Here is a 14,620-nt window from a genome sequence, read left to right on the forward strand (position 1 = left end):
AGTAGACAAAACGGGGGTAGGTCAGAGTGGAAGAGCTACCGGTCCAGCCTCATTACTTGCATCTCCTTTTGTGTATTAATCCAGCAGAAATGGTTGGTGCCTTTTCTGGGCACAAGAAGGGACTGGTGATTTTGTCCCTTTGTCTCACTGCAAAAGTATGCATAATGCATCTTCACAGCTTTCGTTCTTGTTAAGTGGAAGAATTTTGAACTACATTGGCTTTGTATTAGTGGCAAAGACACAACTGGTCAAGGTGGATTTGTTTATAGGTATATTTATGCCCCACCAATAAATTATCACACTACCTGTCTTACATGTCTTCCATTTGTCAAATCCTTAGGAGAGCATAAACAGATCAGAATCAGGTTTAATATCACTGGCATATGTCATGAAATTTCTTAACTTTATGGCAGTACAATGAAATACATGATGAATAAATATAGAGGAAAAAACCTGAGTTATATTAAATATCTGTATCTATAGCTCATATATAAATAAAGTAAGTAGTGAGGTTGTGTTCATGGGTTCAATGTCCATTTAAAAATCAGATGGCAGAGGGGAAGAAGCTGAGTGTGTGCCTTCAGGTTTCTGTACCTTCTGCGCAATGGTAACAGTGAGAAGAGGGCACGTCATGGGTGTTGGGGGTCCCTTAATGATGGACGCCACCTTTGTAAGGCACCGCTCCATGAAGATGTCTTGGGTACCAGGGAGGCTAGTACCCAGGATGGAACTGACTAATTTTACAAATTTCTGTAACTTATTTTGCTCTTGTGCAGTAGCACCCCCCCCCCGCCAACCGCCGGCTACCCCCAGATGGTGATATAGTTAGAGTGCTTTCCACAGTTTGCAGAAGTTTTCGAGTGTTTTAGTTGACAAACCAAATCTTCTCAAACTCCTAATGAAATATAGCCACTGTCTTGCTTCTTTATAGTTGCTTCGATATGTTGGGACCAGGTTAGGTCCTCAGAGATCTTGACACCCAGGAACTTGAAATTGCTCACTCTCTCCACTTCTGACCCCTCTATGAAGATTGGTTTGTGTTCCCTCATGTTACCCTTTCTGAAGTCCACAGTCAGCTCTTTGGTCTTGCCTTGGACTTTGAGTGCAAGGTTGTTGCTGTGACACCACTCCACTAGTTGGTATTTTTCGCTCCTGTACACTCTTTAGTTACCATCTGAAATTCTGCCAACAAAGGTTGCATCAGCAGCAAATTTATAGATGGCATCTGAGCTATACCTAGCCATCTAGCCATGGGTGTAGAGAGAGTAGAGCAGTAGAACAAATGACTATAAACACAGAGGTCAATAGCAATAAACTACACAACCAGACACAGAAAGACATTTATTGTAATAGAAATTCATACATAATAAAGATTGATCATTAGTTCGTAATATGCCTTAAAAATTAAGTATATTTAATTCAGCAGTGGCTGTGGATTGAGTATATATGAGCTGGCAATTTGAATGCAGTATGTTACGACCTCATCATGACTGATTTAATGCTTAACCCTATTTCAATGCAGTTTATGAAAGTACAGATAAGAGAAGAGCAAGTTCGTTACAGAACCCCTGGGGTACTACAGAAACCATTATACCAAGAGTGAATTTTAATGGTAGTGGTTACGTTGTTGTGCTAGCTTTGGAGGCTCAGACTACTCTTTCAGCCACATAAGTTTGAACTTTCCCAATGTAGCGGCACAATAGTGTGGTGATGATTGAATCATTGAAATAATTTAATTGGTTCACATATAACTGCATTGTGCTGCTTTAATAATAATAATATCCACATTTTATGAAATAATTAGATAGAAATTATTTCTATTTCATAAGAAATAGAGACATTTTGGCCTCTCAACTACTCCGCCATTTAATAAGCTTGCGGCTGACATTTTACCTCAGCACGACTTACTTACACTAACCACTAGTATCTAAAATTGTATAACAATCTGTCTTCAATATGGAGGATGGCATATGCTATTCCTTTGTTTAAGAAATTTAATTGGGATAATCCTGGACATCATAGACAGTGATTCTTATGACAGTGGTGAGAAAACTATTGAGGAGGGTTCCTAGAGTCAGGATTTATGAGTATTTGTGGAGGCACAGGATAGTCAGCAAGGCTTCGTGAGGAGCAGACCAGGCCTCATGAGCCTGATTGAATTCTTCAAGGAAGAGACAAGACAAATGGATCAAGTTAGAGTAGTGAATGTGATGCATATGAAATTTAGTATGGTGCTTGACAAGATATCCCAGGGACACTTGGCTGTATGGATCAGAATTGGCTTGCCCACAAAAAGCAGAGAGTGGTAGTAGACAGAGGGTATTCTGCCTGGAGGTTGATGACCAGTGGTGTTCCACAGGGATCTGTTCTGGGACCCTTGCTCTTTGTGATTTTCGTTAATGTCTTGGGTGAGGAAGTGCCAGGATGTGTAAGTTTGCTGATAAAACAAAAGCTGGTGGTGATGTGGATAGTGCAGAAGATAGGATGCAGAGCTGGGTTGAGATGTGGTATTTGGAGTTCAATCCAGGAAAGTGTGAAGTGACACACTTTGGAAGTGTGAACTTGAAGGCAGAGTAATGGGTTCTTAACAGGAGGATTTTGAGGTCCACATCCCTGGATCTCTCGAAGTTGCTGTACATATTGATAAGGTGGTTAAGAAAGTGTACGGTGTGTTGGCCTTCAATAATTGGGGGAATAAGTTCAAGAGCCACGAGGAAATGTTACAGCTCTATAAAACGCAGGTTAGACCACACTTGGGAGTATTGTTGCTTGAGGCAGATTTAGAAAAAAGGCAGGCTTCTCCGTCTACTGTCAGTCGGAACTCTGTCCATAGCATTCTTCCCTCTGAGGTCCAACACTTGTGGAGTTAAGCTTCACATCAAAGACTTCAATTCAAAAGGTTCCAGTCCAGCACTGAAGGAGTGTTGCACCATCACAGATTCCATCCTTCTGATGAAACATTAAACCAGAATTCTGCGGGTGGTCATAAACAACACGTTGCCATTTTGAAGAAGAGTGGAGAAGATGTCCCCTGACATCAGGGCCAATTTTTATCACAAATGGCAGGACAGCTGCTTGCCTTTGGAGAGGCAATACATTCTGTTACTCAATTCACTGATAGTTTGATTGAAACCAATGCATTGAAAGCTGACCAACTGCTATTCATGTGGCTTGTTGATTTATGGCCAGCCTCTAAATATCAGACAAATTCTTGATACCGTGGTAATCAATTGATTTTATGAGAAATTTAAGAAGATGAGCCCAGTCTCGATGAATGGCTTTCTTGTGTTTCTTGTGTTCTTCATGATCTACTATCTCCATTTATTAGCTTCCTCACCAACAACAACGCAAACCTTCATGACCATATCACTCTATTCCTTCCCTGATACCTTGGAAACAACAATTTTTTGTCATTAGGCCTTCATTTAGCCTTATTAATTTTTCGCTGAACTTTGACTTAGTCCCAGAGGCAACTGGAGGCTAGTAGGAGCATGAACAATCTAATAAGCCATTTAAGAAAAGTATTATGGTTGTGCATGTGCAAGTGACCCTCTCACTCCCAACTCGAATAATATTAAGGAGGCAGGCTCTCATCTCTCTGAAAGTGCTTATATGTAAGTTCCTTCACAGCCTTGACCCAATTTATTGTTGCTTATGATTTCTGTCTGGGCTTCATTTCTTGACATTACTATTGTTGTGAATCTTGTCCACTGGTATGATGTGCTGCATTTTCTCTGTGCAGGTGATTGCCGAAGAACTCTCAGGGAACGATGATTACGTGGAGTTGACCTTTAGTGCAAGAAAACTAGATGATAAGGTAAGGAAATAAGAAAGGGAAGCACTAATCACTAAATCATTCTTTTTTTGCTCAGCTATCAAACAAATGGGAAGATGCATTGTTAAAAACCCACCAGGGCATGCCAAATATCTTCTTATCAACATTGTTCTGAACCTTTATATTAAAGTTATTTTACAGAACTGTTCCAATTCAGAAAGCTACAAATGGCAGGCCTTTCGGGGTTGAAGCAAGGAACACTTCGATATGGGGAAGGTGATAGGGATATGGCTGTTTCTTTCAAAGATGGCAGCTGATGTTGGGACTGCTGTTCATCCAAAATAAGAGCCTGATGGATTGTTGTTAACTAAATGTGAGAAACGTGAGCATATGTGCGCTTCAATCACGTAAATCAGTCACAATACCGCTGAAAGCTAGAGCAGATTTTTTTAAAGATAGAAGGCATTGTAAAGTTGGTGCTGATACAAGGAAGTGAGGGACAGGGTTCACAAATTGGCACTTCCAATCATGTGCTTTTGTGTTGTTGCAAAACGCTTTGCACCCAAGTGCTGGGCACATGACTCTCTTCGGTTACATTTGGCAATAGATCTTATTGTGCTTCCAGCTCTATTAATATTTCAGCACATTAAGCTATATAGCATACTTTCGCCCTTATGCAGGAAAAATTACAACTTTTGGAACTGCTGTAAAGAGCTGAGCTTTACGTTACAGCGTAAATCACTGAAGTGAATGCTGAAATTATGTTACAGGGATGGCTCCAGTTTGGTATAGTAGAAGAGTTTGTAATATTACAGGGCTAGTATTCCAGAGAGACAAGTTCAAATACCACATAATGGGGAAAAAATTAAACTGAGTTCATTAATTAAATCTGGAAAATGAAACAATTCTCAGCCTGACTTGATAAGTTCCTCCTTCGCTCTGGATTTCCAGTATCTTCAGAATCTCTTGTGCTTAAGAAATGAACCTGTTTGTTTTTATTTCATCTCCTTTATATGCAACTCTAGATCCACAAGAAATTCGTAAAAGGTCCACCTGTCGCTTAATTTAAAGACAAACGGGACTGAGCTTTGAAATAATGTAGAAGAATAGCTTCATGCATCCCTTCCATGGGAAATGTCAAACGCCAAACTCTTTTGCACTGTCAGCTACTTTTAATTCAAGTATACCAATATATTTTCTATGAACTTACTCTTTCTTAAAGTCTTTACTTTATCATCGGTACTTAAGTTATTCATTGGCTGCTTCATTTTACAGAGAAGGTGGCTGAGAGGAATGTTTGACAAAAATGTTCAAAGTCATGAAGGCTGTAGACAAGATAAATTGAGGGAGATAACTTCTATCAGCTGAACCAGGCAGCTCAGATTCAAAGTCATTGGCTGAAGAACCAAAGGTTCTTTCACCAGTGGGTTGTTGTGATTTGGAATTCACTATCTAAAAACCTGATGGAAGCAGATTCATTCATGGCTCTTGAAAGGAAATTGAACAATAGGGGCTAATTATGGGGAAAGAGCTTGAAAACAGTATTAATTTGATCACACTTACAAAAAACCATCCAGACCGAATGAGCTGAATAACCTAGTCCATTGGCTAAATTGGCCTAAACTTATGTCCAGCAGAGAGCCTCCATGTTTGCTTACCGGCATGTGGAAAAATATAGTGAGCTCATTTTACAGGTTGCTTAATTTCAACATCCTGGTAATATCCCACCCTAAGTACTAAGATCACATATGGCTGAGTGACCTAGTGGGTTACAGTACTGTGCAGAAGTCTTAAACACCGTAGATTTTTATATGGCTTCCATAGAGCTCTGATCTCCACATCACAGAAGCTGTCTAGGGTTACCTGGAGAAATAGAAGCAAACGAGACAGCAAAAGTCTGCAGAAGAACTGTGGCAAGTTCTCCAAGATGCTTAGAATAACCTACCAGTCGATTTTCTTATAAAACTGCATGACAGTGTATCTAAGAGAATTGATGCAGTTTCAAAGGCAAAGATTGATTTGATTTAGTTTTTTATCGCTTACTCCTCTTTATAGTGACTTTTTTTTGATATGTAGAAACTTGTCATTTCATCATTTTTGGAGGCTCTTTGCTTTACAGATTTTTTTTTACTTATGCTTAAGACTTTTGCACAGTACTCTATCTCTTAAAACAATGTTATCACAATGGGGGAGGAATATATGGCTGAAGAAACCCAACTATGAAGCAGCTGGAAATACCGTCCAGCATCTCATTCATGCTCCATGCTTCCAGTTTCATCAGTGGTCAAATCTTCGAATGCCTCTAACGTCTCTGACATTGGGAAGCAATTAGAACCTATTAAAAATCAGTCATGTAACACTAACACATTAAACAGATTTTCTAGCATAAATTCTCTGTAATTGTTATAAGTTTGAACTCCAAAGTTGAACCTTACAAGACGTTCAGTGTTGGTGTACAAGTACAAGTTCGAGACTTCCATTATTGAGTGAGTTCCCTAATTTCCTGTTAGCTTTATGGGGTAAATAGTAATGGTTCAAAATGGATGTTTCCCATGTCTTGGCTTAACATGTTGACACAAGATTCATTTTGGTGCAAAGATGAATTTAGCTTGTTGAAATCACAAACAAAAAAACATTCAAATTATAACCTGCAATAACTGGTTTATGAACTGGTAACTGATTGATATTAGCGTTTATTCTTACCACTTTTGCAGCTCTGCGTTTACGCAGATAAGACATTAACATATGAATCATTTACATGAATAAGTAAAATTCACAATGTTTAAATAAACAATTGTGCATAATGTATGATTCACATTTCACACTCAACCTATGTTGCATGCATAATGAGAGAATCTTAGTTCAAGTATACTTGAAGTAAATGAAGCCGACTAAATTACTCTGTTTAAAAAGAACAAAAATAAATGGCGACCAGTTCAACTCTCTCTCTTTGAAGACATATTCTTTCTGTCTTGGTAACAGTGATAGTGGGTGGTCAGAGCAGAAGGTATTGACATTTTCGCAAGGTAATGCTTCAAAAGGTGGCATCCATCATTAAGGACCCCCATCGCCCAGGACATCCCTCTTCTTATTGCTGCCATCGAGGAGGTACAGGTAGAAGGGCACTCAACATTTCAGGACCAGTTTCTTCCCCTCTGCCATCATATTTCTGAAGAGACATTGAACTCATGTACACAACCTTTTTTTTTGCTTTAATTTTGCATTACTTATTGAAGTTATTTTTAAAAATATATTTCTCATTGTAATTTATAGCTTTCTCATCATGCATTGCACTGTACTGCTGCCACAAAACAACATATTCATGATATATGCCACTGATTAAGGGCATATATCATGACCCCCAGCACCCAAGTCATGCCCTTTTCTCACTGTTACCATCAGGTAGGAGGTACAGAAGCCTGAAGGCACACACTCAGTGATTCAGCAACAGCTTCTTCCCCTCTGCCATTCGATCCCTAAATGGACATTGAACCCATGAACATCACCTCACTTTTTTAATACATATTTTTGTTTTTGCATGATTTTTGATATATTCAATATACTGTAATTTATTTATTTATTCTATATTGTGTATTGTATTGAACCGCTGCTGCTAAGCTAACAAATTTCACAACACATGCTGGTGATAATAAACCTGATTCTCCCATCCAAGTACTAACCAGGCCTGAGCCTGCTTAGCTTCCGAGATCGGGCGTTTTCAGGCTAGTATGGCCGTAGGCAATAAACCCGATTCTGATTCTGACATTAAACCTTGTTCTGAAATACTGAAAGAAGGCTTGTTTACTGCATGTTAACTGAACTAGTCAGTCATTTTATCGTATGATAGAGCTGCAAAGGTCGAGATTTTCTTTTGAGTTGAGGATGCGAAAGAGAACTTGCGAACGATGGAGCGCTGGAGAGAATAGTTTCTGGAATGTTGAAAGATTATCCATGACAGGGAGTAAACAGAGCAAAACCTGAACACTCAGTGAAAGGCATGGATGAATGGGGAGTGAGGAAAGGAGTCAGTTGCAAGGGAACAGAGTGGTTAAATTGCCTTCAGTTATGGATGAATAAATAGCTAACAGTTGCAGCAAAAGACTGGCATCTCATCAAAAGAACCACCCAATGAATATGCATTGCCAAGCTTTGAAGACAAATTAATTCACCTTTGACTACAAAGGTACCAGGGCAAGGTGAACCAACGTCTGTTGGTCAGCTGACAACCAAACTCAGGTTGACTTTCAGTGATTGGTCATTGTTCCTATCAGTGTCTTGAATGTTCTGGGGTAAACCATTTAAACAGTCGTGCTTTGGAATACACTGTTGAGCTTTGAGGCTTTTGTAGTTGCATGGTTTTGCTAAGTAAAGGTTTTATTTTGAGTTCCAGCTTTGTTCTATCACATGGTTTCAGGTCCCATCAGTAGTTACAGCTGAGCAAACACAACAGAAGGAATAAAAATGCTGCACATGGTATTTCAATGTCTCACAAAGGCCCTGTACCTTTTGTTCACACTTAGAAAGTCATTTAGAGATATAGCACAGAAACAGGTCCTCAGTCCCGTCTCTTCACTGAACAGCACTCATGTGGTTACACTGATCCTTCATTATTCCTCACAGTTAATTCTTCCCACATTCACATCAACTTCTACCTGACTCTCTCACTCATGAGGCAAATTGCAGTGGCTCATCGAGCCACCAATCTGCAAGTCTTTGAGATGCTGGAGGAAGCCAGAGTAGCCTGAGGAAACCCCCTTATATTCAAACGTCCTTGCAAAAAAAAGCAACCTACCATTTACCGTTGCCTTTGTAAATGAACGTTAAGAGATTGTACCAGTACCCAAAGATGCTTTTGTGTATCAGCATGAACTATTCTCGTACTGTTTAAAAATATTTTTGTCGGGCAAGATGTGTCATTCCAATGGGAATGAGTATTTCAAGAAGATTTCAAGGTGACTGATGAAGCTAAAGTTATGGATGCTGTCTATATAAATTTTAGTACGGTGTCTGGCAAGGTCCTTCATAGGAGATTAAGATGCATGGAATCCATGCTGAACTGAGTGTATTGATTCAGAATTAGCTTACCCATTGAAGACAGAGGTAGTGATCAATGGTACTTGCTCTGGCTGAAGTCTATGTCTGGTGTTGTTCCAGGGGATACATACTGGGACCTCTGCTGTCGGTGATACATGTAAATGACCTGAATGAAAATGTGGATGGATGGGTTAGTGGGTTGGCAGATGATACAAAGTTTGCTGGATAACATAGAAGATTGCCAAAGGGTATTGCAGGATATACATCAGTTGCAGATATGGACAAAGAAATGGCAGATAGAGTTTAATCTGGCCAAATGTAAGGTGTTGCACTTTGGAAGAAATTACAGTAGACTGATAGTGACAAGACACTTAACAGTGTTAATATACAGAGGGATCTTGGGGTTCAAGTCCTCAGCCCCTTGGGGCAGAACTGATTCAAGATTCAAAAAACTTTATTGTCATTCTAACCATACATCAGCTCTGCAGGGCGGAATGAGACAGCGTTCCTCAGGGGCAGTGCAATCATAACATAACAAACGCAACACTAAATAATAAACATAACAATAAATAGTAAAACACAACAGCCACATGTCAGTTAAAATCAGTTATAAGTGTCCAGTGCAAGTTAAAAGTGTCCAAAGCAGAGTCAGGTAGAGCAGCTATTTAGCAGTCTGACTGCCTGTGGGAAGAAGCTGTTTAGTAGCCTTGTGGTTTTAGTTTTGATGCTCCTGTAACGTTTCCCTGATGGCAGAAGAACAAACAGTTCATGGAGAGGGTGTGAGGGGTCTTTAATGATGTACCGTGTCTTCTGGAGGCATCGACTCTGAAAGAGGTCTTGGACAGAAGGTAGGGAGACCCCAATGGTTGAGAGGGTAGTAAAGAAGGCATAAAGAATGCTTGCCTTTATTAGTAAAGGCAATGAGTTCAGAGGTCAGGAAGTTACGTTGCAGCTTTATAACATTCTACCCAGGCTGCATTTGGAGTATTGTATTCACTGTTGATTGCTTCTTTATAGGAAGACTTGGGAGAAGGTGCCCGAAGGATTTATCTAGGAAGCTGCTTGGATTAGAAAACATGAAGAGTTTGGACAAACTTGGATTGCTTTCTGTGCAAGGGAGATCTGATTAAGGTTTGTCAGATTATGAGAGGCATAGGTAGAGTAGACAGCTGTTACCTTTTTCTCATTTAGTTTGGGGTAGGGAAATTTAAAGAAAATGTGGGTACAAAATTTTTACACAGAGAGTGACAAGTGCCTGGAATTTGCTGCCTGGAGTGCTCTTGGGCAGGGGAATGTGCAGAGAATTGATGGATAGAGACCTTGTGCAGGCAGAAGGGATTAGTTTAATTAGACATTTCAAGATTCAGGATTAGTTAATGTCATTTCCTGCACTCAAGTGTAAGGAGAATGACATAATTGTTACTCTGGATCAGATGCAGCACAAAAAAAACACAAAAGACAAAGGACACAGTAATAATAATAAAATACAATAAATATAAAAAACATAAGGTAGTTTATATACATTGTATGTGCATTAATCTAAGTTGTAAAGAGGAAGACTGACAGGAAATAATAAAGTCATGGTGGAGTTAGTGGGTGGAGATGTCAATCAGCCTTACTGCTTGGGGAGTCTGCTGGACCTGATGTGGATGCTACATGACTTCCTCCCCAATGGGAGTGGGACAGACAGACCATGTGCGATGTCACTGGCTCTTTTCTGGCACCTTTCTGTGTATATTTCGTTCATGGCAGGTAGGCTGGTGGCAGTGAGGCCTCGGGCAGTTTTGACCACCCGCTGTAGAGCCTTTCTTGCTGCTGCAGGCAGTTTCCGTACCAAGTAGTGAGGCAGCTTGTTAGGGTGCTCTCTCCAGCGCATCCGTAGAAAGACGTGAGTATAGATGTGCAAAGTCCAGCGCTCTTCAGCCCCCTCAGAAAGTAGAGGCATCGGTGAGCTTTCGTGACTGCTAGTTTAATGAGTTTGGTACAATACTGTGGGTTGAAGGTTCTGTTCCCGTGCTGTGCTGTTTTATGTTCTATTCTGTTGATTTAATGCAATTTGACTGTCTAATTGTTTCATTTCTGGCAGACTATTTTTCATCTTTTTCACGGTCTGTGTATCTTTACTAGGGGAATTAGATGGTGTGGGTGTAGACATTTTATAACACATTACAGCACTTTAATTATCTGATGATATATGATTACGCTGAAGCAATCGTCTGTTGATTGTCAGGTTAAGTGAGCAAGGGTACCTTTGCCAGATGAATAGCTAACTCTTTACTGGAAGTAATGCTCGCTGCTTTCTATGTGGCTAATACCTGCAGAAGTGGTGGGAGTTGAGCGGGAGAAACTAATGGTTGTAAGATCATTCAAGGACAGAGCTCACTCAACAGCTTTTGACAACATGGGATGTTGGTAGCTTTTCACAAATGCAATATTTTTTGCATTATGCAATTCTTTGAACCAATATATATCTGAATTATATAATGCAAAATCGTTTTGTTTTCATTGCTACTGAATTAACTAGCATTATTTATGATAGCAGTCAATATAAACTGAACAAAGTCTTCACAGCTGCTAAAGTAGTTGTGATGAAGACATGCAAGGGCAATAAATTAACTATTAAATTTGCAAACAAGCGAAAATCTGCAGCTGCTGGAAATCTGAGCAACACACACAGAATTGGGAGGAGGCTGAATACGGCTACTCTTTGGCACAGGCGTCTTTCTACCCACTATTTTTAGTATTTTAGACAATAAATTAATGTTTGCCTGTATGTATATTCCAATGCACAAAGTAATTTTCAAGTCTAGGAGGTAGATGGAGGTACTGGACGGACAAATGGGTGGTAGTTTAGGAGGAAATAGACACAGGTTGTCCACTACAGAACTAGCAACCATCCATCTTCTGGTCTTCACCACCTCCATGACTTCTGTGTCTGAGTCATGCTGGATGTCAGGTGTTGGTCAGTCAGACCCACTGCTCCACCATGGATTCCCCATTGTTGTGAAAACATGCTACTTATAATGACGATTAGTGAGGCACAGAGAGATCTGTATTTACTGACAAGTACCTTTATTGTTTAAACTAACAAGTCTGTGAATTCATGCACTAAGTACCTTGTGTGCACACCCGCTAAGTAGCCCTGACTCTCCTGAATAGTCAAAGGTATTACCCAGGCAAAGTAGTTTATGCTGGCCAGGCGTTCCTCATTGTCCCCATTCACTCGCCATGTGTTTCACGCAGGGTTGCTCACCCTCGTATATGCGATGGTTATTCTTCAAAGTTACCACTGCAAGCACACACGAAGTGTCCACTTTTATATCCATTCCTTATCAATGCAAGTAGCCACAGGTCATGTGTCTGTCCTTTAGCACCTTGTTATTGGCTCTGCTCCAGGCCAGCATCCATTTAGAAAGATAGAAACATAGAAAGCCTACAGCCCACAAAGCTGTGCCGCACATGTCCTTACTGTAAGATTTACCTAGGATTACCCATAGCCCTCTATTTTTCTAAGCTCCATGTACCTATCCAGAAGTCTGTTAAACAACCCTATCATGTCCGCCTCCACCACCGTCACTGGCAGCCCATTCCACACACTCACCACTCTCTGCGTAAAAAACTTACCCCTGACATCTCCTCTGTACCTACTTCCAATAACCTTTAAACTGTGCCCTCTCATGTTAGAAATTTCAGCCCTGGAAAAAAGCCTCTGACTATCTACATGATCAATTCCTCTCATCATCTTATACGCATCTATTAGGTCACCTCTCATCCTCCATCGCTCCAAGGAGAAAAGGCTGAGTTCACTGAACCTGTTTTCATAAGGCATGCTCCCCAATCCAGGCAACATCGTTGTAAATCTCCTCTGCACTCTTTCTATGGTTTCCACATCCTTCCTGTAGTGAGGTGACCAGAACTGAGCACAGTACTCCAAGTGGGATCTGACCAGGGTCCTATATAGCTGCAACATTACCTCTCGGCTCCTAAACTCAATCCCACATTTGATGAAGGCCAATGCACCATATGCCTTCTTAACCACAGAGTCAACCTGTGCAGCAGCTTTGAGTGTCCTATGAACTCGGACCCCAAGATCCCTCTGATCCTCCACGCTGCTAAGAGTCTTACCATTAATACTATATCCTGCCATAGTATTTGACCTACCAAAATGAACCACCTCACACTTATCTGGGTTGAACTCCATCTGCCATTTTTCAGCCCAGTTTTGCATCCTATCATTGTCCCACTGTAACCTCTGATAGCCATCCACACTATCCACAGCACCTCCAACCTTTGTGTCATCTGCAAATTTACTAACCCAACCCTCCACTTCCTCATCTAGGTCATTTATAAAAATTACGAAGAGTAGGGGTCCCAGAACAGATCCCTGAGGTACACCACTAGTCACCGGCCTCCATGTAGAATATGACCGATCTACAACCACTCTTTGCTTTCTGTGGGCAAGCCAATTCTGGATCCACAAAACAATGTCCCCTTAGATCCCATGCCTCCTTGCTTTCTCAATAAGCCTTCAGTGAGGTACCTTATCAAATGCCTTGCTGAAATCCATATACACTACATCTACTTCCCTACCTTCATCAGCATGTTTAGTCACATCATTTATTGCCCTCTTCCCATCAAGTGACAGTCGATAATTTCTGGCTGTTTGTCCTCAATCAAAAATGAGCTTGAATCACTTCAGGCAGGCATCAGCCCCAACATTCACAAACCTGCATGTTATAGCCAATCAAAGAACATCTCACAAATAACTTCTTATTTCGAAATGATCTCCAGTCCAGCAGATCACCTGAAGTATCATTGTGTCTTCTTTAAAACATTGATCAAGCCCAGCGTGTCAAGCTCACAAAATGGAGAATAGAGTGTCTTCACAAAATGGCAGCCTCCACCTCCAAGCATACAGCAAGAACAAAGATAATTCGTCTGTCTGCTTCCACTGTCCTGATCCATTTGATTTCACTGATTTGTAGATTGTCATCCTTTCTGGCCAACACCATCATGTCCTACAGCAGTGTCTGATCATACTGTGCAATGGAATTATTTTTGGTACATAACTCAGGATCAGCAAATTTGCAGATGACACCAAGACTGGAGTTGTAGAGGACAGTGAGGAAGACTATCATGGCTTGTAGTGGGATCTGGACCAGCTGAAAAAAATGGACTGAAAAATGGCAAATGGAATTTAATGCAGACAGTTGTGTAGTTTTGCCCTTCAGTAGGTAGGGCACTGAGGAGTGCGGTCGAATAAAGGGATCTGGGAATACAGGTCTATAATTTATTGAAAGTTGCATTACAGATTGATAGGGACGTAAAGAAAGCCTTTAGCACATTGGCCTTCATAAATCAAAGTATTGAGTACAGGAGATGAGATGTTATGTTGAAGTAGTATAAGACATTGTTGTGACCTAATTTGGAGTATTGTGTGCAGTTTTGGTCACCTCCTTCAGGAAAGATGTAAATAAGGTCTAAAGAGTACAGAGAAAATTTACAAGGATATTGCTGGATCTGGAGGACCAGAGTTTTATTAGAAGATTGAATAGGTTAGGACTTTATTCCTTGAAATGTAGAAGATTGAGAGGAGATTAGATTGAGGTATACAAAACTATGAGGGATGTAAATAAAGTAAGCACAAACAGGCTTTTTTCCACTGAGGTTGGGTGGGACTACAACTAAAGATTGTGGGCTAAAGGTGAAAGGTGAAAAGTTCAAGGGGAACATGAGGGGAAACTTGTTCATTCAGAGGGTCGTGAGAATCTGAAACGAGCTGCCAGCGCAGGTGGTGTTTGCAAGCTCGAC

At 40.5% G+C, this 14,620-nt stretch overlaps 1 protein-coding gene across 7 annotated transcripts in view; it reads left to right on the plus strand.

Annotated features, from left to right (window-relative positions):
• The window catches only part of cpne4b (copine IVb), a 371,281-nt gene that overhangs the window by 278,163 nt on the left and 78,498 nt on the right, over nucleotides 1-14,620 (plus strand). For all 7 annotated transcript variants that reach the window (XM_063069636.1, XM_063069642.1, XM_063069640.1 and 4 more), the window contains one exon: nucleotides 3,743-3,817. In XM_063069636.1, the coding sequence (XP_062925706.1) occupies nucleotides 3,743-3,817 (75 nt within the window). The remainder of the gene's footprint in view (nucleotides 1-3,742; nucleotides 3,818-14,620) is intronic.

The sequence above is a fragment of the Mobula hypostoma genome, chromosome 17 (genome assembly GCF_963921235.1).
Source record: "Mobula hypostoma chromosome 17, sMobHyp1.1, whole genome shotgun sequence".
Taxonomy (NCBI): Eukaryota; Metazoa; Chordata; class Chondrichthyes; order Myliobatiformes; family Myliobatidae; genus Mobula; species Mobula hypostoma.